The sequence below is a fragment of the Otolemur garnettii genome, unplaced genomic scaffold (assembly GCF_000181295.1).
Source record: "Otolemur garnettii isolate 467f Iridium unplaced genomic scaffold, OtoGar3 scaffold00099, whole genome shotgun sequence".
Classification (NCBI taxonomy): Eukaryota; Metazoa; Chordata; class Mammalia; order Primates; family Galagidae; genus Otolemur; species Otolemur garnettii.
The window spans coordinates 3,577,253-3,604,314 of NW_003852494.1; the positions used below are offsets into that span (position 1 = coordinate 3,577,253).

A 27,062-nucleotide genomic window follows, 5' to 3' on the forward strand; every position below is an offset into this window, starting at 1 on the left:
CCGGAAGAAACCTCTCCAACTTGGGCGGCCTGGCGGGCTCCTCACCCTCCCGGCAGCACGCCCGGCGCAGCTGTGCGGGCGCTCCCGGGCCGGGGGTCTGGGGCTGGACTCCGGGGTGGGGAAGAGGTACCGCCGCGCGCAGGTCCCCACTGGGACCTCTTCGTCCCCCAGCGCCCTGGGCCTGGTCTGTCAGCACGCCTGCTAGGCGCTGGGTGCACTTGGGGAGGAGACTCAGTGGACTTGCGGGGATTGTGCCTCTTAAATAGCCTCATTTCTCAAAAATGGAAGTTTCTTAGGAGTAAAGTGACAATTCAAGGGGAACAAACTACGGTAAAACTTCATAAGACATTTGGAATATTGTGGGGAAGACAAAGGCAGTTAACTGAAGCCCAGACCTGTGCGCTGAACGCTTACATCACAGATCAGATTTGGAGAAACAGGCATCAAGGAGTTCTTTCCTCAAGACACCAAATATACCACTGGGCAAAACTGAAAATGTGCGCTGGTCAGCGGAAGCGGGAGCAGGAACAGTGATGGTATGCAGGAGGCTCTAGTCAGACTTCTAAAGGGAACTGGAAGAGGTCCAGACATTGCTCCATCTTGATGTTCAGTGATGATAGGACTCCCCATTTGGAAACTATTTCAAAGGAAACGTTTAGTTTGAGCAAGGATGGAGGATTTGTTGGCTAAAATCTGAAGCCATGGAGCTAAAGAGGACACACCTGAAACCTGGCTGTCAGAAAATATCCCCTTATATGGTTGAGGAAAAAAGCCCAAAATGACTTCAGATAAAACGAGGAAGAGCAAACCCACAGAGGGCTATTCCTCTTCTTGGGATATTGCCAGAATTGGAAGACTGAATGGGCCATGAAAGCCATCATTACTTGATTGGCCTCAAAATGCCTGTCTTATGGTGACCACACCAAGGCAAGTGAAGGTGCCCACCACATACTTGCCTCCACCTAGAGGTGCCCTAAGAGTCATATGCAGATCCCCAGAGTGACTCCACACAAGCCAGTCAGAACAGAGGACCCGGGTGGTATACCAGGGTACCGCTGCAACCCTGCAATGAGGGTACTCAATCCAGGTAACTCCAAGGGCTTATATATATATGCCTGAAACATAAAGAACACCTTTAAAAACTAGATCTCACAGCTAGCCAGTATGAAAAATACACTAAAACCACAAGACAGTTCATAGCCACAAATGTTTATTGAGTGCCTATATGCAAGAAAGAAGTTATGGTTCCTGCTCTCATGGAGCTTACAATTTCATCACTCCAGTATCTGACTAGATTAAAAAACAACTCCAACAAGCACTTATCTTTTTCTAACCATCAGCAGCACTATATGAAGCAAATTTTTCACATTATTGGTCACTGTTACAGTGAAATTGTTAAGTGTGAGTAAAACCATCATCCATGAAATCTGTAGTTATAGTGATGATGTGGTATACGATGTCCAACAAATGCAAATTTATGGCTTGATTCCTCATAGCTGAGGGGTCTATTGAAATAAAGCAGAAAAGGTTTAGTAACACATCCTAAGAATACTGGTGTAGTTTATTGTCAAACTACCATAGAGCTCTTGGCAGAGCAGGAAATGATTTCCAGCAAAATTTGTGCAATATGAACAGTTTAATCAGACTTGCAGATCCCATAACCATATATGATCACTCATGACAGGTAAATATGATTTACCTTTATGATTCCTAAAAAGCTCTGGGTGTGCATTTACTTTTTAAAGCTTCTTAAACACACAAGTGGCATGTTAAAAATTAGTGAAAACTACTCTAAATGTAGTTATCCAAAAATTAAAGTGACAGAAGTGTCTAATTTTATCACACATACAGATACAGGGTTCAGAATTCAAACAGCCTTCAGCAAAGTGCCTGGCTTTTCTAGGGTAAAAAGGGGAACACTTTCTGGCTGGTTATTAAACTCTAAACCATAGTCTCCACATATATCTTCTAACACCCAGAAGAAGGCACTGCTTTTACATGGTTATTTCACAGGCCATCACTTTGAGATGTCTACTCATGGAACATGCAAAGGAAGAATCACTTTTATTACACTAGCAATAACTTTTAGGAAAGCAGACTATATCTCAACCCCCAAATTACCAATTTTATTAAGATCAAAGTTGAATTTATAATTGATAGGTTATCAGTTTTATTTTTAGTCATTAAAAAAAAAAAATCCCAAGGGAAGCAGCTCACTTAAACCACAAGCAAGCTTATGTTTTTGCAAATGGTGAAGAGAACATCTCAGACTACCTAACAGAAAAGTCAACCCATGGCAGTTTTTAGGTCAGTTGCTTGGAATAGTCTACTATTTTATTTTCAGAATGAATCTGAAACATATTATTTATTGAGCACTTACTAAGCACCAGGCACTTACAGAATTTCCCTCAAGTTTTCTTGTCATTTTCTCTTACTGATTATAGGATGTGACCCAGGTCTGACTGACTACAAGTCCCTCTTCCCAGCTGTGCCCAGCCCTAGAGCTGCCTGTGCTGTAGCTACATCTACTGTAGCATCAGTTGGAAAGGTCCTTTTCCTCACCTCAGGAATAGCTTCTACAGAGGGTCTGAAAAGGAAAGGAAGGGGGCAGATCTGGGCACTAAGGGCAAGTTCACTTCCTATCTGTATTTAAAAAGACACTTCCCAGAAGTGGAAGAATCACTTGGGTTTTTGTGAACCGCCAGGCTGTGCCTGCAAGCACAGCCCCATCCAACAATAAACAGTTTATCTCCCTAATAGTTGCTATTTAAGATTTCCACCTTTCCTACTTTCAGGGTGAATTGTTTTTCAATTGGTTGTTCATAAATAAGCATTACCAAAGGGAAAGACAGCTGAAAGAGTTTTCCCAGGTTTCCCTCTTCATAGCTATGAAAAAAAATTAAACAATTTTTAAATAAGTGATTGATAGCTCCAATCTATTATACACTTCAAATATCAAAGCATATGCTTACTGAGAGAAAGGCGCAGAAGATATTTTGATGGCGCTTAACACCTTTTTTGGAATAAGCCAATATAGGCTACTAAGAAGATAACTCGTTGGCAAGATAAAACTATCTCTTCTGAAATGGCAATTTCTTTCTTAAGACTGTAGTAGGCTTTACACTAACAGGGAACAAGGAGATAGCCCAACCATTTTCAAGGTAATTTTTAATATCATATTTAAGAACACATCAAGGAAAAAAATATCACCAATAAAGTCAATCCTTTACTAGATCTTGACACCAACTATACTGGAATTTGATTAAAATAAATTTATTTACTATGACTAAGAGTTTTTATTTTAAAGGCTAGAAAAAAATATCCAGAATAGCAAGGCATTGTGATTCATGCCTGTAATCCCAACATTTTGGGAGGCTGAGGTCAGAGGATTGCTCAAGGCCAGGAGTTTGAGAACAGCCTGGGCAATACAGAAAGATCCTATTTCTACAAAAAAAAAAAAAAAAGCTGGGTGTGGAGATGAGAGCCTATAGTCATAGCTACTTGGGAGGCTAAGGCAGGAGGATCACTTGAGCCCAGGAATTGGGAGGCTGCGGTGAGCTGTGATTACATCACTGCACTCCAGCCTGTGCTACGAGCGAGATCCTGTCTTTAAAAATATATCTATGTATATCAAGAATAAAGGCACTTGATACTGTCTATAAATAATTTTGATTTGCCTGAAGTCTTCAACTAGCAGCAAGAGTCAGGAGCAGAGGTTCAACAGGCACTGTTAGATGGGTCTCCCTCTTTGCTGAGAGGAGAGCAGGGCTGTGGGTCCCAGGCCTGGACACCAGCCAGGTGAAGCTTGGGTGAAGGGTGCCCAAAGACCACTTGATATCCTGCATGAAGTCATATATACACCCTAACAGAATAAGTGGGATAGTCTGGTTCATTGTAATTGCATATTAAGAGTCACAGAAGATAAAAGGCTCAAAAGCAAACCAAATCTTTTTTTTTTTTTTGCTGTCTTTGGCCAGAGCTGGGTTTGAACCCACCACCTCCGGCATATGGGGCTGGCGTCCTACTCCTTTGAGCCACAGGTGCCGCCGCAAACCAAATCTAAAACCTGAGCATGTTCAGTAGGAATCAGTTGAGAAAGTTGGGACAGTGTGCTTATCAACACATGCACAGCAAGAATATATGGGGTACTGGGTTCTGACCAGTCAACAAAAGTGGGTGGAAATGCAGTCTAGACTTAAATAGCAACCCCAGTACCAACTTGCTTGTGCTCCTGTAGTGGAGCAGAGCCTCTTGTCCTCATGCCACTTCTGAGTGACACTTGATACCATGGAGTCAGGGCTAGAGTCTTCTGTAAGGTCCAGGGGAAGGCAGCAGGCTCTATCTAGACATTCCCTGTCCATGAACAAGTGGAATGGATTGCTCTGATGTAAAGCCTATGGTCTAACAGCACCTACTGAAAATATTTCTTTTTGGCAGGGGTGGAGAAGGTGGAGAGGGGTGAAAATGTCCAGATGACAATTCCAACAGCGGAAGGCATGTACACTGAGGAAACCAGGGCTACTCTCTTAATACCTCACTGGGTGGTAGCTTGTGTTTCATCCAGGGTTTAATCTCTCCATTTATTGCCCAGGGTATAAAACAAGTTACATGCAGAATTATAGGCAGAGAGCTACATCTCTCTCATTGTTTAACTTTTTTAGAAAGTATTACATCTAAGACAAAATTAGAGAATCACATCCTTCTCATTTTTTCCTATCCTTGCAAAGTTTAAGGAAAACAAAATGGGTTATATTCATGTGGTTTGCAAAGCTTTCCAATAGTCTATTACTATTCTGACATTTACTCCAAGAAATGTATCAAATAAGAGTTGCATTATTTTTTTAAAACCTCAACACAACTGAAATCCAAGGCATGTTGTAATTGTCTTTGTATTTGCCTGAATTGGTCTAGCAATGTGGAAGCTGTTCAGCTTTATTTTTAAAAAATGAATCATATGTACAATGTAGAACAAGTTTATAAAATTGGTGTGCAAAGTTAATCTTAAAAGGATAACACTATTTGTTTAGAAACAAATAGCTTCCTGTTTACATTTCCTTATTCTTGATATAAATTGAAGGCATATACTATTTTAAAATAATACTTATTAAATAGTAAAATATACAAGAGATTCCTGAGCATAACAAAAATATCTTGAAAATATGTGACCTTTTGTAGTATAAAATAGCAAGTGTAAGAATAGCATGATTGTAAAACTACTGTTTGAAGGCTTATAAATAGTACAAAATAGTTCGCCTTTTCTGAGTGCATAATTATACATTAGTGCAAACAAAATGTCTCAAAATTTAATGGCTACAAATCTCAAAGATTTGCAGAGGTACGCAGAACATGAAATTTCTTTAGTGTCATGCGAACTGAACCCAGTTCTCGATTAATCCTTTCCAAACGATCTTCCAAGGCTTCCTAGGTGAAAACAACAGGAAAAGTTTAATTAGAATTCTACATGAAGTTCCCTGGTTCTACAATTACCACTAAATTGACATTTTTTTAAGTGAAAGAACTAGTATACACATTAAAATTAAAGATTGCTATTTTGCATTCTACATAAATAATCTTATCACTTATATTATTTCTTTTAAACTGAACAGAATGAATCAGGTTTTCAACCATTCAAGATTACTGCCACAAAATTTTAAAATATTCAATGTATTTGGCACATTGAGTATGTGGAAATTCTAGTAATAGCAATATAGCCAACTGGAAGGGGATAATTCTTTAGCTCTGCTGAACTAAAAACAGTGTAAGAGGAACCTAGAAGTTGCTTTAAACATTTCACAAGAAATGGACACATCTGAGCAGTGCTATATCCTACACAAGCATAGATCAAGTAACTCTCTTCTGACCAAAATTTCTAAGTTAAAGAAGAAAAACACTAGAGGATATGTTTAAAAAAAAACAAGGAATTAATATAACTGCTACTTTAAAATACTATTACTGTTAAATAAATAATACCTAGAATATACATAACTTTAGATACTTTATTCGGTATTAACTCCAACAATGCCCTGAAAAAACAATTTTTTTTTCCAAGATAAAAAGGTCTCCTGTTGCCTGTGCTAGAGTACAGTGGCATCATGATAGCTGGCTGCAAGCTTGAACTCTTGGGCTTAAGAGGTCCTCCTACTGCAGCCTCCAAAGTAGCTGGGACTACTGATGCATGCCACCACACCCAGCTAATTTATTTTATTTTTTATTTTGGTAGAGATGGGATCTTAAGCTGGTCTCTAACTTCTAGCCTCAAGTTATCCTCCCACCTCAGCCTCCTAAAGCAGTTAGGATTACAGGCATGAGCTGTTTAAAATTTAAAAAAAAAAAAATTTTTTTTTTAGACAGAGTCTAACTTTGTTATCCTTGGAAGAGTACTGTGGCGTCACAGCTCACAGCAACCTCAAACTCTTGGGCTTAAGCAATTCTCTTGTCTCACTCTCCCAAGTAGCTGAGACTATAGGTGCCTGCCACAACACCTGGCTATTTTTAGAAATAAGGTCTCACTCTGGCTCCGGGTGGTCTCAAACCTGTGAACTTAGGCTATCCACCCACCTTAGCCCCTGAGAGTGCTAGGATTACAGGCATGAGCTACCATGCCCAGCCCTAAAATTTAAAAATTTTAAAATCTAAAAAAAAAAAAAAAAAATTTTTTTTTTCAAGACAGTCCCCAACATCATGCTGGGTAGAGTGCCATGGCATCATAGTTCATAGCAACCTCCAACTCTGGCTCAAGCGATACTCTTGCCCTCAGTTTTTCTATTTTTAGTAGATTTGGGGTCTCACTTTTGCTCAGGCTGGTCTCAAACTCATGAGCTCAAACAATCTACCTGCCTCAGCCTCCCAGAGTGCAAAACTTAAAATTTTTAACAATTATACAAGGATTCATATAGAAGATTTAGAATACAGGATGTTTAAGATAGATGACCAAAAAGAAATAACCACTGTTCGTCTTTCGTATTTTTTCTGCATATGCATATGCATATCATCTTTAAAAAGAAAAATTAAAATAGAATCAAAATATTTTTTCAGGCTCGGTGTCTATAGCTCAGCGGCTAGGGCGCCAGCCACATACACCAGAGCTATTGGGTTCGAACCCAGCCTGGGCCTGCCAAACCACAAGGACAACTACAACCAAAACATAGCTGGGTACTTGTAGTCCTAGGTACTTGGGAGGCTGAAGCAAGAGAACCGCTTAAGCCCAAGAGTTGGAGGTTGCTGTGAGCTCTCTACTCAGGGTGACAGCGTGAGATTGTCTCAAAAAAATAAAAGCTTTTTCAGGCCAGGCGCAATGGCTCACATTTGTAATCCCAACACTTGGGAGGCCAAGGCTTGGATTGCCTGAGCTCACAGGTTCGAGACCAGCCTGAGCCAGAGCAAGACCTCAACTCTAAAAAGAGCCAAGCATTGTGGTGGGTGCCTGTAGTCCTGGCTACTTGGGAGGCTGAGGCAAACCCAAGAGTTTGAGGTTGGTGTGAGTTGTGATGCCACAGCACTCAACTCAGGGTGACAAAGTAAAACTGTGTTATAAAAAGAAAATACTTTCTTCAATTAACTTTTCATTTTATTAAATATCCTTCTACAATAGCCTTTTAAGGCTCGGCACCTGTGGTTCAAGTGGCTAAGGCGCCAGCCACGTACACCTAAGGTGGCGGGTTCGAATCCAGCCCGGGCCGCCAAACAACAATGATGGCTGCAACCAAAAAATGGCTGGGCGTTGTGGCGGGCGCCTGTGGTCCCAGCTACTTGGGAGGCTGAGGCAGGAGACTCGCTTGAGCCCAGGAGTTGGAGGTTGCTGTGAGCTGTGATGTTACGGCACTCTACCCAGGGGGACAGCTTGAGGCTCTGTCTCAAAAAAAAACAAACAAACCAGCCTTTTAAATTAATATATAATATTCTATCAGATGCAAGATATTTAACCAAGAATCTTTTGGTAGAAACAGGCTGCTTCTAATTTCAGATATCATAATAAGGCTATAATAAATTTCTAACTTTGCACATATCTGTATATCAAGCTGCACTCCAGAAAGTTTATGAAAATTTCTACTTCTACCTGCAGTAAAGAATAAGCTTTTCGGCCGGACCTGGTGGCTCATGCCTATAATCCTAGCACTCTGGGAGGCCGAGGCAGGTGGATTGCCCTGAGCTTAGAGGCTTGAGATCAGCCTGAGCCAGAGCCAGAGATCCCATTAGTACAAAAAAAAAAAAAAATGTCGGACACTGTGGTGGTTGCCTATAGTCCAGCTAGTTGGGAGGCTGAGGCAAAAGAATAACTTAAGCCCAAGAGCTGGAGGTTGCTGTGAGCTATGTCACTACAGCACTCTACTGAGGACCACTCTGTTTCAATAAATAAATAAACAGAAAAGAAAAGAATAAGCTTTTCTCCATTCTGAGAACTGGGGGGGGGGGGGGGGGCTTGCCCAGTTTTATTCTTTCACTTATGAATCACATAGGAATAACTTCAGCCCCTTGTTGCTACCAATTATCCTTTTATTGGATTGAAAAAGCTTTGACGTATATGAACAGAACAACCTTTAAGTCTTACTTTAATATACTTTATATAAAAATATATTAAACAGGCAGGACACAGTGGTTCATGCCTATAATCCTAGTACTTTGAGAGGCTGAGGCAGGAAGACTGCTTGAGGCTAGGACTTTGAGACCAATTTGGGCAACATAGCAACCAACTACTCAAGAGGCTGAGGCAGGTGGATCCCTTGAGTTGAGGAGTTGGAAGTTTCAGTGAGCTATGATGAGACTACTGCACTCTAGCAACAGAGTAAGACCCTGCCTCTACAAAAAACAGAAAAATTAGTCAGGTACGATGGTGCACACCTTTAGATACAGCTACCTGGAAGGCTGAGACAGGAAGATTGTTTTAGCCCAGGATTTTGAGGTTGCTATGAGCTATGATCGTGCCACTGTACTCTAGCCCAGGCAACAGAGACCCTGCTTCAAATATATATGTATGTGGGCTGGGCGCAGTGGCTCATGCCTGTAATCCTAGCACTTCGGGAGGCTGAGGCAGGCGGATTGCTTGAGCTCAGGAGTTCAAGACCAGCCTAGGCAAGAGCAAAACCCTGTCTCTAAAAATAGCTGGGCATTGTGGTGGATGCCTATAGTCCCAGCTACAAGGGAGGCTGAGGCAAGAGAATCACTTGAGCCAAAGAGTTTGAGGTTATTGTGAGCTATGATGCCATGGCACTCAAACCCAGGGCAACTGAGTAAAACTCTGCTTCCAAAAAAAAAATGTGTACGTGTGTATCTATTAAGCAGAACTTCAGACTGATTTAGAGTCAGTATCAACAAGTTTTTCTTCTGCTTTTTTAGGAAACTAAGAGTTTCTTCTTTAGAACTCTTTTTCTAAAACAGTGGTTCTTAGCCTTCCTAATGCCATGACCCTTTAATACAGTTCCTCATGTTGTGGTGACCCCCAACCATAAAATTATTTTCGTTGCTACTTCATAACTATAATTTTGCTACTGTTATGAATCATAATGTAAATATCTGCAGGATGTAACATAACAACAGGGTTGCAACCTAAAGGTTGAGAACCTCTGTTCTAAAAGAAATTTCATGTGTTAACTGAATCTTATAATTACTGACTAAAATTTTTGAGAGCAAAAATAATAAAAAGAAGGCGGCGCCTGTGGCTCAAAGGAGTAGGGCACCGGCCCCATATGCCAGAGGTGGTGGGTTCAAACCCAGCCCCAGCTAAAAAAAGAAAAATAATAATTAAAAAAAGACAAATTCAGAGAAAAAGAGAAGTTAGGGATATAGGCCCTAGGAAAAGACCTTCACTATAGTTTTGCATCTTTCTTTGTGGAATCACAGATCAATCTGAAAATGAACTTTTTTTTTTTTTTTTTTTTTTTTTTTTTGAGATGGAGCCTCAAGTTATCCCCCTGGGTAGAGTGCCATGGCATCACAGCTCACAGCAACCTCCAACTCCTGGGCTCAAGCGAGTCTCCTGCCTCAGCCTCCCAAGTAGCTGGGACCACAGGTGCCCGCCACAACGCCAGGCCATTTTTTGGTTGCAGCCATCATTGTTGTTTGGCGGGCCCAGGCTGGGGATTCGAACCTGCCACCTTAGGTGCATGTGGCTGGCGCCTTAGCTGCTTGAGCCACAGGCGCCAAGCCTGAAAATGAACTTTTACTGAGGGCACTGAAAAACCAAAGCATGCAATTATATAAAAGATACATACTTGATGTTATGTTTCAAATGTTACTAAAAGATTAAAAATGTCCCATGGTTTTATTCATTTTAATTCTCTTTGAAAAGCAACTAAAAGAAATGTGTATGGGCCACATCACCTGCACCACCTCCTGCTCAATAATGGAATCACATCTCTTTCCAAAACCTCTACATCTATTTAAGTTGCAGAGTGCAACCGTTTTACATCTTTACTAAATGGAAAGGGTTCAGAAATTATAGATATTGGGTGAGGAATACTAAAGGTGAGAGTTAATGTGTAAAATCTGTTAAAAAGCACACTGCCACTTGCTCCCAGTTCCCTGAAAACATAATGACATGAACAATGTTCTCTTAAAGTCTGAAGTAAAACTAGTTTTTAACCCTGAAAAAAGCTTGCGCTTGTAAAATTGCTATAATCACCTACGTTTCCTATACAGGCTAAAAATTTTGACTACTGTTTCAATGTGTCTAATTTTCATTGTGCCATGATTTTAAAAACTCCTCTTAGATAAATGGAAAACTGATTGGCATCAAGCCTTTAAAGTAGATTCAGGCTAAGACATTTCACCTGATCTAATCTTGTCTGTAAAGTGATTCGTCCTCCAGGAGAAGGCATCCGGCTTAGAGCTGCCTCAATCTGTTAACACAAAAAAATGTTTAAATGAAATTAGAAGAATTCTAATTACTGGCAGGGAGGTTTATCACACAGAATGGAAAGAAAAGATTTCAACCTAGTATTTTCTTATCCGTTTCCTCTTAACATAATTTCCCCCTGTCAATTAATAAGGACTTTAATAAGGACTGCAAAGCTCAAACATGTTTCCAGAGTAGCTTATATAGTACCCATTGTAATTTCTTGAGGCAGGTTGACTCAATAATTCCCTTCTGATTACTCCTTAAATTTAAACTTTAAGTTCAGGAAAGAAAGGTTTTTTATATTTTTGTTTTTACCTGGTCCTTTTCTTTAGTAAGTTCATCAAAAAATCGTTCCGTTTCAGCTAAGGTCCTAATTTTTGCTGTATATTCAAAATCATTACCCTGTGGTGTTACTGAAACAGGCTTACACTGTTCATAGCTAACTGATTTATTCTTCTCCCAGGCTGGTTTCACAGATACTTTCTTCACTTCATTTGGCAACGGTTCGGGGCAAGAACTATGATTAACATGGTTGTCGGTAGCTTTTTCTGAATACTTTTTTTCTGTCAAAGAGGAAAGAAACTTCTTATATTTCTTATCAATTTTTCCATAAGATTGCAGACATATTAAATATATTGCCCAACTTCACTCCCTGGAAATGGCTGCTATATAGCCCAAATAAATAATGAAAAGAGATACGATAATCAAGCATATTTGCTCAGTGCTTTTCCTCCAAAGAATTCTAAAAGCTTTGGCCTCGGTTTGACAATCTTCACAACTTCTTTAAATGAACTTAAGCAAACTTCATGTAAACATAAATGAACTTTAAGTAAACTTAAAGAAAAAAAGTTTAAAAACTAAACAACACATAACATTAAGTAGACATACACCAATACTAAAGAGTTAACATTTTGAGGGCCTACCGAAGTGATTTCATATACATTGTCTTATAACTTTATTCCAAACTTAAAATATGAGAAAAAAATTACCCAAAGCCTAAGTTGCACATAAATTGTAGAGTATAAAAGAATAAATGAACAAACAGTATGGCCCTGGTGATTAAACACTAACACTCCCTGTACCTCAGTTTCCCAACTTTTCAATGAGGATAACAACATTGACATAACAATATGAAGCATCATGAATGCTTATTTTTAGAGGTCCTTGGGTAGAAAAATATTTAAGTACAAGATATTATAAGATAATATTTAGAACCTTGAGAGATACCAGAATCTCAAAAATGACTAAAGCCATAACTAATAATTTTTTAGGAAAAGATACCTTCCGAGTCATCTAGAGGAAGAAACTGGAGTTGTTTTCTTGGATTGGTACGTTGTAATGTAGACACAGGAACAGTATCTAAATCATCCAAAAGTATATCAAATCTATTGAATGAAGCAAGTCACTTGTGAGAAAAAAATGTTAACTGTTTTTCCCTATGTCCACTAGAAAGATGAGCTGGCATCCAGTTAACTTACATATTTACATATTTTCTTTAAAGAAAGTTGGTTATATTATTTTCTAAAACAAATTTTATTTCTATTTTCTAACAAAAATTGTATTTACATACTAAGACTTAAAGCACTTACCCACACATTATCTCATGATCTTTCTAACAACCTTATAAAATAAGCAGGGCAGGTATTATTATCCCCGTTTTCTAGAAGAGGAAACTGAGGTTCAATGTGCTTAAGCCATCTCCCCATGAGCATATAGGGAGTTAGGTCTAGAACCAGGAACTATGTCCTTCCCACCACAGCACACACTGCTGCCCACAGGTCAGAGGACAGTTTTCTCAGAAGCACATTAAATATTCAGTTAGTGCCAGGGCCACACCAGCACAGCCCACTTTCTTAAATAATGGCTCAAAATTTTCCTTGTATCTTAAACTTTTCAGGAAAACAAATAACATTCTACATTCAAAAGCTAGATAGGGAATAGAAGAATAAGTATCCAATGAACTCAGCCCTACTATGAAACTAATTTATAGCTTTCATAGGAAAGCTATAACCCAATTATAGCCCAAGAATACGGGGAAAGGGGAGAGAGAAGGGAGGGGAGGGTGGAGGGTGGAGGGTGGGTGGAAGGAGGGTGATTGGTGGGATCACGCAAATGGTTCATCTTATAAGGGTACATGTAAATCTTTCTAAATGTAGAATATAAATGTCTTAACACAATAACTAAGAAAATGACATGAAGGCTATGTTAACCAGTTTGATGAAAATATTTCAAATTGTATATAAAAACAGCACAATGTACCCCATGATAGTATTAATGTACACAGCTATGATTTAATTAAAAAAAAAAGCTAGATAGGGTGCTGAGGTGGTATTTAAAATGTAGTAGTAGCAAGTTTACACAGTTAAAAAGTTTCATGTAATGTAGTACTTGATTTGTAGTATGACGTTGATTTAGATATTTACATGATTTAAATCTACAGCGTTCCCACTGACAACTGAAAAATTAGTGATAACTAGAGGCGTGAGTCAACATTTTAAAAGTCACTAATATATATAGTTTATTCTACAATTTTAAAGAACTTACCGAATTGGATTGCTTTCATTTTTGCTAAGTAGATGACTAAAACCTGGAGACAAATTTTCTTTAGGGGATCTCTTTGGACTATAAGCCACAGTCACTGGTGTTAACATAATCTCTCTCTTTGCTGAAGAAGAAAACAAAAAGGAAATATTCTTTTCCTTCTATATATGTTGTACATATACTGGCAGAGATAGTTCTTCAGTAGAGTAATTCTAATTATGAAAGAAATACAACTTTGTTGCAAAGTTGGAGAAAAACTTTGAGTATACAAAATAAAAAAAATTCATAATCCTAATATCCAGACAGGTAATGACTGTTAACATTTTAGTATATCAGAAGGTAGTTTCAGCACATTGACTCAAAACTGGTTTTTCAGGATTTTAGAAGTCGACTGGAAATAAGATGGAAACACCAGTGCAATAGTGAACATACCTATAAGAATCGACTCGGTGGTGCGAAAAATGGAAATTCAGCACACAGAAATTCAATGCTTAAACTTTAAAACCAAGCCTGTAATTAAAGCTATAGAAAAAAGGTGACATTTCTATTTGTATATATTAACCATGGGAGGGGAGATAGAAAAATGCTGAGATCTTGAGGTTAAATATATCAGAAGCATCTTTCCTTTTTTTTCAGAAGCACCTTTTCTTTTCAGACTAGTTTGAACTAACAAACGTTAATAACTTAGACAGCAGTCTACTATCTCAACAATTTTGTCTTTTTTTTTTTTTTTTTTTTTTTAAGACAGAGCCTCAAGCTGTCCCCCTGGGTAGAGTGCTATGGCTTCACTGCTCACAGCAACCTCCAACTCCTGGGCTCAAGCAAGTCTACTGCCTCCGTCTCCCAAGTAGCTGGGACCACAGGTGCCCGCCACAATGCCCGGCTATTTTTTGGTTGCAGCCATTATTGTTGTTTGGTGGGTCCGGGCTGGATTCAAACCCGCCACCTTAGGTGTATGTGGCTGGTGCCTTAGCCGCTTGAGCCATAGGCACCGAGCCATATCTCAACAATTTTGAAGGAATATTAGTTGCAAACAATTTACCAATACAAAAAAAATCTCACTTTAATAAACTTGAGGGTTTTTTCCATTATATTCATAGTATTTGTGTGACAGGCAATTTCACTTATTGAATAAGATTGTATGTAAAGACAGTGTGCTCAGAGTACTCAACTAGGTGCTAAGAAAAGTACAAAAGAAATAGGAAACACTGTGAGCAACTCAGATGTCATGCTTGAGCCCAAGAGATGTATAATCTAATTCTTACTTGGAATGCTTGATTTACGATTTGAAGGTGGTAAAGATGATGATCTCTGGGAGGCAGAATTAAGTCTCTTTTGTCTCTGTTGGGCACATTTCTCTGGGGAACGACTTGCATTGACTGAAGTTTCAGTTTGGCGAGGATTCACTGATTCTATACCAGATGATAAAAAAAAAAAAAATCATAGCAAGCCTAAGCTTTGTTTGTCTACCTTCTTAATAGGTGGTGACACCATGCAAAACCCTCAAGTAGACTTGGTGCTGCTCAAAACATCTCTTGTCACTATCTAGTGTAGGCGTCCTCAAACTATGGCCCGGGGGCCACATGCAGCCCACCTAGGACATTTATCCAGCCTGCAGGGTGTTTTTGCAGCTGCTGCTTGTCCTGCTTAGCAGCCAACTCGTCCCAGGGCCCGCAGTCTATTTAAAAAGGGCCCCTGTTTAAAAAGTTTGAGGACCCCTGATCTAGGGCATAATGATTATCTGCAAAAGTATGTTTAAAAAAGTGCTTGATGAAGAAGATGTGGTAATTTATAATAAATTCATCCTGGTTCCTCTCCCCACCATTTAAAATTGGCATTCAAGGTGATTTTTCAAAAGAGTTTAATTTTAGAAAGCAGGTTACTAATTTATTTACTAGGTGATGCAACATCAAAGATGTTGATGGTATGACTGAACAAGTAAGCACAGCAGAAAGTAAAAGGAGAGAAAAATACTATCGATCTAGATCTGTGGAAAAACACAGAATTGAAGATATTTCTTATCTACAGATGCTCAGTAACTCAGAAAGGGAATAACAGGAAATGTTCTATCTCACCTCATGAATACCAAACATCTGTCACAACTGTGTTATGTCCCAGTAAGAAAAACTAATGGAGAAATTTTTCAAGTATCCTTAAGAATGCTATGTAAGTCTATTTATTTATTTTTTTGAGACAGAGTCTCACTATGTTGCCCTCAGAGGCGTGCCGTAGCATCACAGCTCACCGCAACCTCCAACTCTTGGGCTTAAGTGATTCTCTTGCCTCAACCTCCCAAGTAGCTGGGACTACAGGCACCCACCACAACCCCCGACTATTTTTTACTGCAGTTGTCATTGTCGTTTTTTCAGCAGGCCCAGGCTGGGTTCGAACCTACCACCCTCCATGTATGTGGTTAGTGCCATAGCCACTGAGCTATAGGCGCCGAGCCATGTAAGCCTTTTTAATAATCAAAGTGTAAGATGCAATTTGCTTGTATAAAAGGAACATGTTATGGCTCAGCGACTGTGGCTCAAGCGGCTAAGGCGCCAGCCACATACACCTAAGGTGGCAGGTTCGAATCCCCAGCCCGGGCCCGCCAAACAACAATGATGGCTGCAACCAAAAAATGGCCGGGCGTTGTGGCGGGCGCCTGTGGTCCCAGCTACTTGGGAGGCTGAGGCAGGAGACTCGCTTGAGCCCAGGAGTTGGAGGTTGCTGTGAGCTTGATGCCATGGCACTCTACCCAGGGGGATAGCTTGAGGCTCCGTCTCAAAAAAAAAAAAAAAAAAAAGGAACATGTTATGCCAAAAGTGTGATAAACTATTAACTAGGGTATTCAGTTATCTATGAGGTAAAGGTGAAGCAACAGTAATTTAAAGTGATATAAATGGGGGGAAGAAAAAATATCTGATTAAAAGGAAATACTCACTATTTGAGGTGTCTTCTTTCTCTGTTTGTGTCCCCCAATTTTTAAATATTTTTTCTTCATCAAGTTCCTGCAAAGCTTTCATGATTGGTGCATCTGAAATCTCTCTTTGGTTTTTCATTAACAAACTTGTTGGTGAACTTCCAGATGAAGAATCCTTTTCCGGAGGGGAATGGTACCTTAAATAATAATTGTAAGACATACAGTGCTGGGAACTGCATGCAGTATGTCCTCCAAACACACATGTTGAAGCCTTCATTGTGATAGTATTTGGAGGCAGGGCCTTGGGGAGCTAATTAGGGTTAGATGAGACCATGAGAGTGATGGAATTAGTGCCCTTACAAAAAGAAGAGACACAAAAGCTCTCTGGGAACACACACCAAAGGAAGCCAATGTGAGGAAAAGGGCCCTCACTGAGAACTCAGCCAATGCCAGCACCCTGATCTTGTACTTCTAGCCTCCAGAACTGAAGAGATAAATGTTGATTGTTTATGGCTCAGTGCCCGTAGCACAGTGGTTACAGCACCAGCCACATACACCGAGGGTGGCAGGTTTGAACCCAGCCTGGACTAGCTAAACAATGACAACTGCAACAAAAAAAATAGTCGGGCATTGTGGCCAGTGCCTATAGTCCCAGAAATTTGGGAGACTGAGGCAAGCAAATCACTTGAGCCCAAGAGTTTGAGGTTGCTATGAGCTGTGATGCCACAGCACTCTAACAAGGGCAACATAGTGAGACTCTGTCTCAACAACAACAAAAAGTTAGTTTTTGTTTTTTTTTATAAGACAGAGCCTCAAGGTGTCCCCCTGAATAGAGTGCTGTGGCATCATAGCTCACAGCAACCTCCAACTTCTGGGCTTAAGCAAGTCTCCTGCCTCAGCCTCCCAAGTAGCTGGGACCACAGGCACCCGCCACAGAGCCCAGCTATTTTCTGGTTGCAGCCATCATTGTTGTTTGGCAGCCAGGCTGGCTTCGAACCCGCCAGCTTAGGTGTATGTGGCTGGTGCCTTAGCCACTTGAGCCATAGGCACTGAGCCAAAAAAGTTAGTTATTTAAGCCACCCAGTCAATGGTAATTTCTTAAAGCAGCCTAAGCTAAGACGCATAGTTTGTTACAGGCATCCTCAAACTACAGCCCATCTAGGACATTTATCCGGCCCGCGGGGTGTTTTTGCTGCTGCTGCCTGTTCTGCTTAGCAGCCGACTCATCCCGGGGCCTGCAGTCCAGCCCTCCAACGGTCTGAGAGACAGTGAACTGGCCCCCTGTTTAAAAAGTTTGAGGACCCCTGGCTTAATGGGATTGTTAGGAGACTAACATGAGAATTGACGATCATACTCCACAATGAATATGTATGCTTCATAACACAAATCAATTACAACTGAAACTGCATACAGTGCTTTCCAATCCTAGCAACATCCTAGCACATACAAAAATATTTGTGTAGCACCCTGGAGTAATGGCTGAGGTTGCTTACAGAGGCTCAGGCTATCCAGATGGTGAGAGGACCAACACCTCATCCTAACTGTAAGCCCCATACTATGTCACTGAGCACAGTGGGGAAGCTGTGCAGAGCTCATGAAAGTAATATACCCCCAAAGTACCAGCCTTTCAAAGTAAAATAAAAATTAGGTCATCAACATGAAGATATTAAAGAAGCAAAGAGATGGCTTCCTGAATATTTAAAGGTAATTGAAATCTCTAACAAAACAAGTCATTCCTAAACAGAATCTTTGGCAAAGTTGTCTTACCCAGGGACACAGGTTTCCTCCAGCTGGTCATTTACTCTACTGTCTGAGATGTCCAAAGGCTGGCCAGTAAAGATGGAATACTCTGCGCCTGGAATTAGCCACTTGCGCCTGCTGACGTCTGAAGTTGCGAGCGTGCTATTGGAAAGAGAAACGTCTGGGCAGCTGCAAGGTCCACCTTCAATTCAGACTGCATGTGTAAGTAAAATGCTCTTTTCTCAAACATTTACATATTTGTGCAGTAATTTATTTATTTATTTTTTCTTTCTTTTGAGACAGAGCTTCAAGCTGTTGCCCTGGGTAGAGTGCCATGGCCTCACAGCAACCTCCAATTCCTGGGCTTAAGCAATTCTCTTGCCTCAGCCTCCCAAGTAGCTGGGACTAAAGGCGCCTGCCACAATGCCCAGCTATTTTTTTGGTTGTAGTTGTCATTGTTGTTTCGCAGGCCCACGCTGGATTTGAACCTGCCAGCTCTGATGTATGTGGCTGGCACCTTAGCCGCTTGAGCTACAGGCGCCAAGCCTTATTTATTTATTTATTTATTTATTGCTAGGGCTGGGTTTGAACCTGTCACCTCCAGCATATGGGACTAGCACCCTACCCCTTTGAGCCACAGGCACTGCCGTATTTTTTTTTTTTTTGAGACAGTGTCTTACTATGTCACCCTCGGTAGAGTGCCATGGTGTCACAGCTCACAGTAACCTCAAACACTTGGGCTTAAGTGCTTATCTTGCCTCAGCCTCCCAAGTAGCTGGGACTACAGGCGCCTGCCACAATGCCTGGCTATTTTTGTTATTGTTGTTGTCATTGTTTAACAGGCCTGGGCCAGGTTTGAACCCACCAGCCCCGGTGCATGTGGCCAGTGCCCTAACCACTGAGCTACAGGCACTAAGTCTATTTGCGCAGTAATTTAAAAACCACATGTAGGCTCAAGTGGCTAAGACGCCAGCCACATACACCTAAGGTGGCAGATTCAAATCCAGCCTGGGCCTGCCAAAACACCAATGACGGCTGCAACCAAAAAATAGCTGGGCACTGTGGCAGGCGCCTGTGATCCCAGCTACTTGGGAGGCTGAGGCAGGAGACTCGCTTGAGTCCAGGAGTTAGAGATTGCTGTGAGCTGTGATGCTACAGCACTCTACCCAGGGGGAGAGCTTGAGGCTCTGTCTCAAAAATAAATAAATAAATAAATAAAATAAAAACCATATGTAAAAATGTATTTTAGATATAATAGACCATAGGTAACACTTCCCTACACTGACCACCTCAAGTTGACCTAATTTTCATAGAAATGCACCACATGTGCATATTATTATCCTAGGCGTAAGTCCTTATGACCATACAGCCATCTATCTCTGTATGTTGCCTAGTTTGTTACAGTCCCTTGGGTGGTCAACTTATAGTGGTTCGACTGTATATGAATTCTATTTTATGGTTTTAAGATTCAACTGAATTGTTATTTTAGATTTCTGTTACTCCCAAATATTTCAGAATCCCAGTTAAGATTCAGGTACTCCAGGCTGTGAACATCCCCCAGCTGCCTCCTACTGCGCTCTACACGCCACTTACACCCCGACAGTAGCTGAGGATAGGGACATGACTCAGGATTGCCCTTCTTGTTTCTTTCATATCAGCACCACCCAATGGAACTTTCTGCAAAGTCTGCACTGTCCAATAAGTCACATGTTGCTACTGAACACATGAAATGTGTCTAGTGAAACTGAAGAACCAATATTTAAATGTTACTTAAATTTTTTTGGTAAAATGGTATTTAATTTTAACAGTGAAAGTTATTAGTATCAAAATGGAGTCACTAATGTCAAATTCACAAAATGGAGCCAGAAGGCCTTGAAAGACAAGGCCTCACACACATATGCCTATTATGGAAACTATGTAGGAATTTCTCAAAACCACACTATTCTAGATAAGCCACTTGCACAAGAATACGCAAAAGGGCTGTCTTCACCAACAAGCTAACACCAGCTCCTGTGACAAGCCCTAGGAGCCGGTGGTTTTGTTTGCAAACGCCTACATGGGTTTATCTTTAAAAGCTTCCCCTTCACCAGATACAGAGGCTCACATCAGTAATCCTAGTACTCTGGGGGGGCCGAGGCAGGTTGATTGCCAGAGCTTCAGTTTGACACCAGGCTGAGCAAAAGTGAGAACCCATCTCTACTAAAAAAAATAGAAAAATTAGCCGGGCATTGCGGCGGGCACCTGTAGACCTTGCTACTTTGGAAGCTGAGGCAAGAAGAATACTCAAACCCAGGAGTTTGAGGTTGCTGTGAGCTATGATGACATGGCAGTTTACCCAGGTGACAGAGCGAGACTCTTGTCTCAAAACAATAAAAAGAAAACAAAAACAGCTTCCCTTCTGCAACCCCTTTGGACTTGCCTATGGTTCACCACAGCACATATACCCCAGACTGCAATCTCCTACTATCCCCAAGTACACTCTTTGCTTTGGAGAGAGTTTAATCTCTCTGTAGCTCATTCTAGGTTGACATGATTAATTTTAGCAGTCCCATGTAGCTATGGATACAACTGTATTGAACAATGCTGTCTAGACCATTACTTGCCCCGATTTTATGAAAACCCTGCTTATCTGAGGCTCACACCATCATGCTAACCCTGGTCACATCCTCCATACCTACTCTTTCTGTCATTCTATGCAACTTCACGAGTTGCCCTTGACCTCTGTCCAGTTCTGTGACTCTCCACTCTTCCTCAGTCAGCTACCCCAAAGGTACTCACTGAACTTCATCACCAGAGAACATACTTCCTCTTAGGAAGCCAGTAATCTCAAGATTCTGCTTCTGTTCTCCCAGTGCATGCACTCAAGCATGGGCACAGCGGTAAGCCCAGGAACCTTGGCTTCAGGCATTCTGTTCATGACCCACCTACCTGCACTGGCTCCCCTTTGCCCACTTTGAAGTCCATGCTCATGATGATTACTAATTGTCTTATTGCCTTGACTCCTTTCTTCTCTCATCTTTCTTTTTCTTTCTTTTTATTTTTTTGAAACAGAGTCTCACTTTGTTGCCCTGGCTAGAGTGCCATGACAGCATAGCTCACAGTAACCTCAAACTCTTAGGCTTGAGCAATCCTTTTGCCTCAGCCTCCCAAGTAGCTGAGACTATAGGCATATGACACTACATCTGGCTAGTTTTTCTGTTTTTAGTAGAGATAGGATCTCCCTCTTAGGAGATAGCTTAGGCCTGTCTCAAATTCCTGAGCTCTAGTAATCCACCCACCTTGGTGTCCCAGAGTGCTATGATTACAGGTCTAGGCTGCTATGCCTGGCCTTTCTTTTTTTTTTTTAAGGCTAGTCAACTGAGGCAGTCTCAGTTCTGAGTGGAGAAGGGACTAAGAAATCTGTAACTGCTCCCCTCTCACCTTTCAACACACCTGACTGCAGCAAAACCTAGGCCTGGCTGACTACAATTGTACTTCATGGCTACACCCCTATAGTTAAGCTCTGCTGGAAATAAAGTCACCCAGCTGTGCAGACTCATGGTCATCTCAGGTGGACACCCCAAAGTGCCTTCCCGTAATCAATGAGCTCTGGATTCTCCAAATGAGACTACCTTACACCTGTCTACTCCACCCCCACCAGACCTCCCAGCCCATGTTCACTATCAGGTAAAACCTTTTGATTGAACTTTAAGAAAAGTTCTGGTGGCTCGGCGCCTGTGGCTCAAGCAGCTAAGGCGCCAGCCACATACACCTAAGCTGGCGGGTTCGAAAACAGCCCGGGCCCGCCAAACAACAATGACGGCTGCAACCAAAAAATAGCCGGGCGTTGTGGCGGGCGCCTGTGGTCCCAGCTACTTGGGAGGCGGAGACAGAAGACTCGCTTGAGCCCAGGAGTTGGAGGTTGCTGTGAGCTGTGATGCTACAGCACTCTACCCAGGGGGACAGCTTGAGGCTCTGTCTCAAAAAAAAAAAAGAAAAGAAAAGTTCTGGCCAGGCACAGTGGCTCATGCCTATAATTCTAGCACTCTGGGAGGCCAAGGCAGTTGGATAAACTGAGCTCAGGAGTTTGAGCCCAGCCTGAGCAAACAGAGATCTGATCTCTGCCAAAAATAGAAAAACTAGTCAGGTGTTATGGCAGGTACCTGTAGTCCCAGATACTTAGAAGTGTGAGACAAGAAGATTGCTTTAGCCCAAAGTTTGAGGTTGCTGTGAGTTATGATGCCATAGCACTCAATCCCAGGGCAACTAATACTATCTCAAAAAAAAAAAAAAAAAAAGTTCTTCAAGAAGACAACTCTTTTCTTCTGTCCCTTTTTACAACCACATAGTATAAGAGCTCCCTTATCCATATTTACTTAGAGAGTAATCCCAGTTCCTCTTTTCTTCAATTTTTAAATCAAACCTTCTTAGAAAATGACAAAGAATTACAACAAGCACCAACTCATCCATTCCCAGTTTTAACAGATGCTAAGATCTTGCCATACTTGTTTTTAATTGTAAGACATGACATTTTAAGGGTATAATGTACATATCTTTTTAATGTTGCTTTCTACTCAACATTATATTTAAGATTTATCTCTTAATACATATAATTCCATCATTTTAATCATTTATCTTCAGTATGACTATACTTATCCTTTCCTTTGGTTTGTGGATATTTAGTTTCTAATATATCACCTTTCAACAATGCTAAAATTAATGTATGTAGAATTTCTCTAATATCTAAAAATCAAACTGTGGAATTTGGGGCATGTACATCATTCTTTCTGGATATTGCTACATAGGTCTGCAGATGAGCTGTAACAATTTTCAGTCAACTCTGAGAGTTCCTATTTATTTGAGTATCTTTGCCAAACTTCAGAATGATGAGGGTTTTTTTTTTTTTTTTTGAGACAGAGGTTTGCTCTGTCACTGAGGCTAGTGTGCAGTAGGATCATAACTTACTACAACCTCCAGCTCTGGGGCTCCAACAAGCAATCTTCTTGCCTCAACCTCCCAAGTAACTGGAACCACAGGCACATGCCATCAAGTCTAGCTAATTTTTTTTTTTTTTTTAGTCAGAACCTCAAGCTGTTGCCCCTGGGTAGAGTGCCATGGCATCACAGCTCACAGCAACCTCCAACTCCTGGGCTTAAGCGATTCTCTTGCCTCAGCCTCCCAAGTAGCTGGGACTATACGTACCTGCCACAACGTCCAGCTTTTTTGGTTGTAGTTGTCATTATTGTTTTTTGGCAGGCCCAGGCTGGATTTGAACCCGCCAGCTCTGGTGTATGTGGCTGGCACCTTAGCCACCTGAGCTATAGGTGCCAAGCCAGCTGATTTTTTTTATATTTTGTAGAGATCCAGTCTCGTTATCACCCAGGCTGGTCTTGAATTCCTGATCTCAAGCAGTCCTCTAGCCTGGGCCTCCCAAAGTGCACAGATTACACAATTGAGCCATTGCTCTTGGCTTGAATGACCAGATTTTAAGTTTAGACAGGCATCCTCAAACTAAAGCCCGTGGGCCACATGCGGCCTGCCTAGGACATTTATCTGGCCCACCAGGTGTTTTTGCCACGGCTGCCTGTCCACTGCCCATCCTGCTTAGCAGTCAACTCGTCCTGGGGCCTGCAGTCTGGTCCTCCAATGGCCTGAGGGACAGTGAACTGGCCCCCTGTTTTTTTTGTTTTTTAACTTTTTATTTATTTATTTGTCATTTTTGACCGGGGCTGGGTTTGAACCCGCCACCTCCAGCATATGGGACCGGCGCCCTACCTTTTTGAGTCACAGGTGCCGCCCTGGCCCCCTGTTTAAAAAGTTTGAGGACCCCTGGTTTAGCCTATCTAATAGTGTGAAGAGTATCCTATCATTATAATTTACGTTTTTCTGATTATTCATAACAGTGAGGACTTTTTTTTTTTTTGAGATAGTTTCACTTTGTCACCCTCGATAGAATGCCATGGCATCATAGCTCACCCTTGGGCTCAAGTGATCGTCTTGCCTCAGGCTCCAAAGTAGGTGGGACTAAGCACCCACCACAATGCCCAGCTATTTTTTAGAGACGGAGTCTTTACTCTTGCTCAGTCTGGTTTTGAACCCATGAGCTCAAGCAATCTACCTGCCTTGGCCTCCCAGAGTGCTTGGGATTATAGGCGTAAGCCACCAGCACTTTTTCATTTTTATTAGCCATTTAGGTTTCTTTTTCTGTCATCTACTTGTTCATACTCTTTTACCATTTTTCTACTGAGAAGCTTGTCTTTTCCTTATCAATTTGTAAGAGCTCTTTCATATTATGGATGTTCATCCTTTATTCACTCCTGTTAATTTTAAAAATATAAAATACCTCAAGCACACATAGACATACAGGTTAATAGTCATGCACTGACCATGCAGCTTTAGAAAATTGTGTTTCTTTGTTATAGGTCCTTTGGATTTTTATAACAAATAAGGCAACACTATATAGATACAACTAAACTCCCTACTGACCTCTCCACCCATCCTCTCCTCCTCTAAAACAATGGTTTATACAAAATATGCACGTGGCATTCCCAAGCATGTTTTTATATTTTTACTACGTTCGTATGGGCCCGTAAGATTTGCAGAACTATTTAACACGCTAAAGTTAATATAAACAGTATCCTATTTTTTCTACAACCAGTTTTTTGTTGTTCCATATTATGTTTTTAAGATTAATCCGTGTTGACAGTCTAGTTCAGGGGTCAACAAATTTTGGCTGTATAGGGCCAAATAGTAAATATTTCAGGTTTTATGGGCTAGACATATCCATTGTAACTACTCAACTTTGCTAAGTAGCAATAGACAATATGTAAATGAATATACTTGTTCATGCATTAGTTACTAATAAACTATTAATGAACACTGAAATTTGAATTGCATACAATTTTTATGTGTCATGAAATATTCTTTGATTTTTTTTCCCAAACATTTAAAAATATAGACACCATTGTTTACTGAGGGGCCTTACCCAAAAAGGCAGGCTGGATGTGGCCTTTAGGATAGTCTGCCAACCCCTGCCCTACACTGCATTACCACACTACCCAAGCATATGCATCAGTACATCACAGTAGTATCCATTTTTTTTTTCTGAGACAGAGTCTCACTATGTTGCCCTCAGTAGAGTGGCATACAGCTCACAGCAACCTCAAATTCTTGGGCTTAAGTGATTCTCTTGTCTCAGTCTCCCAGGTAGCTGGGACTACAGACACCCGCCACAATGCCCAGCTATTTTTTTGTTGCAGTTGGTTAGCTGGCCCAGGCCGGGTTCAAACCCGTGAGCCTTGGTGTATGTGGCTGGTGTTGTAACAACTGTGCTATGGCTGCCAAGCCATAGTAGTATCCATTTTGCAGCTACTAGACATTCAGGTTGTTGTCACTCACTCCCATGTGATCTGAATGGGCTTCTATCACTCTACCCAAAATGTTCTCTTCCAGGTCATCAACAGCCTCTAGGTTGCGAAGACCTTTCAGTCTTCACCTTGATCTCTCAGTGGCATTGTGATATGATACCTACATTGGTTTTCGTCCACAGTTCCTGGCTCATAACGTCCACAACCCTTGTAACAGTAAACAGAATCTCTTTTTCTAAACTTCTCCTGCCCTCCTATTACCAGCCCATGGAAGAACTTTAATCTGATTGTGACTCATAAGATTCTCATCTCAGAGGGGGTCTTGCCCAATACCCTGGAGGAAGGAATATCATACGAAGAAGCCAAAAGAATCTGGACAGACAGATATTGCTAGGCTTAGATCCTATCTATTTTGTGCAGCCACATTTCAAAATGGTTGTCCATGCTTTAATGATACCTATCCAAAGAAGTCCCCATAAAGTGGCCCATAGTGGGCCAGGTGTGGTGGTTTGTGCCTGTAATCCTAGCACGTTAGGAGGCCAATGCAAGAGGATCACTTAAGGCCAGCTTGAAACCAGCCTGGGCAACATGGCAAGACTCCATCTCTACAAAAAAAAAATAAGCTAACCAGGTATGTTAATGCAGGCATCCTCAAACTACGGCCTGCAGGCTACATGCGGCCCGCCTAGGGCATTTATCCGGCTGTCGGGTGTTTTTGCCACCATTTCCTGTCCTGCTTAGCAGCCGACTTGTCCCAGGGCCTGAAGTTTGGCCCTCCAACAGTCTGAGGGACAGTTGAACTGGCCCCCTGTTTAAAAAGTTTGAGGACCCTTGTGCTAGTGCATGTCTATAGTCCCAGCTACTTGGGAGGCTGAGGCAGGAAGACTGCTTGAGCCCAGGAGCTGGAGGTTACAGTGAGCTATGATGACATCATTGTACTCTAGCCCAGGCAACAGAGACTCTGTCTTTACAAATAAATAAAAGGCCCAAAGTGTCGGAGTTGGGGGGCAGTCTTGGGCATCAAGCCCTTAGCCTATGGGATCTGACACTATCTGTGGGGAGATAATGTCAAAACTGAACTGGCAGACACCCACCTCTTGTCTGCCACAGGATTGCTTCCTTACTTGCTGAGGGGAGAAATACCCACACATTTTGAGGTCACAAATTCTTCTGTGCCGATTATTGTGTTGGTATCAGAGCAGAGGAAAAACACAGTTTGAGTTCTTCCATTACACCCTGGTGACTGCTTCAGTTTTCCCCCTCATTTCCCAGCAGCTTTTTCTCAGATGCCTTTGGCAAGTCTTATATACCCAACAGCAAAATGCTGGGGTTCCTGTCCTAGGCCCACTTTATACTAAACATGCTCAATTTCCACCTATCCTATAGATTTAAGTCATCTAAAAGTAGATGACTCCAAAATTTATAGTTCCAGATAAAACCTTATTTCTAAGCTCCAAACTCAAGTTTATACTTGCCTATTTAATTTCCACTTGGAATCCACATGAATCTCTAACAAATATATTCAAGATGGAAATTCTGATCTCTTCTCTACTTCAGTATGTGGCTCCTTTAGTTGTGCAGGTAGAAACGAAAGAGTTGCCAGGCATGGTGACTCATGCCTATAATCCCAGCACTTGGAAGACCAAGGTGGGTGGATTATCTGAGCTCAGAGGTTTTTTTTTTTTTTTTTTTT

The 27,062-nt window shown here is 41.3% G+C and overlaps 1 protein-coding gene across 1 annotated transcript in view; it reads right to left on the minus strand.

The window, feature by feature from the left end:
- Window positions 1–1,281: 1,281 nt before the first annotated feature.
- MPHOSPH9 (M-phase phosphoprotein 9) overlaps window positions 1,282–27,062 on the minus strand; it is a 54,459-nt gene continuing 28,678 nt past the window's right edge. The window contains exons 10-18 of the mRNA XM_023516832.1: window positions 18,051–18,185; window positions 16,305–16,480; window positions 14,641–14,787; window positions 13,379–13,499; window positions 12,116–12,219; window positions 11,150–11,397; window positions 10,767–10,835; window positions 3,365–3,375; window positions 1,282–1,496 (exon numbers count right to left, since the gene is read on the minus strand). Of these exons, the coding sequence (XP_023372600.1) occupies window positions 1,415–1,496; window positions 3,365–3,375; window positions 10,767–10,835; window positions 11,150–11,397; window positions 12,116–12,219; window positions 13,379–13,499; window positions 14,641–14,787; window positions 16,305–16,480; window positions 18,051–18,185 (1,093 nt within the window). The 3' untranslated portion in view covers window positions 1,282–1,414. The remainder of the gene's footprint in view (window positions 1,497–3,364; window positions 3,376–10,766; window positions 10,836–11,149; window positions 11,398–12,115; window positions 12,220–13,378; window positions 13,500–14,640; window positions 14,788–16,304; window positions 16,481–18,050; window positions 18,186–27,062) is intronic.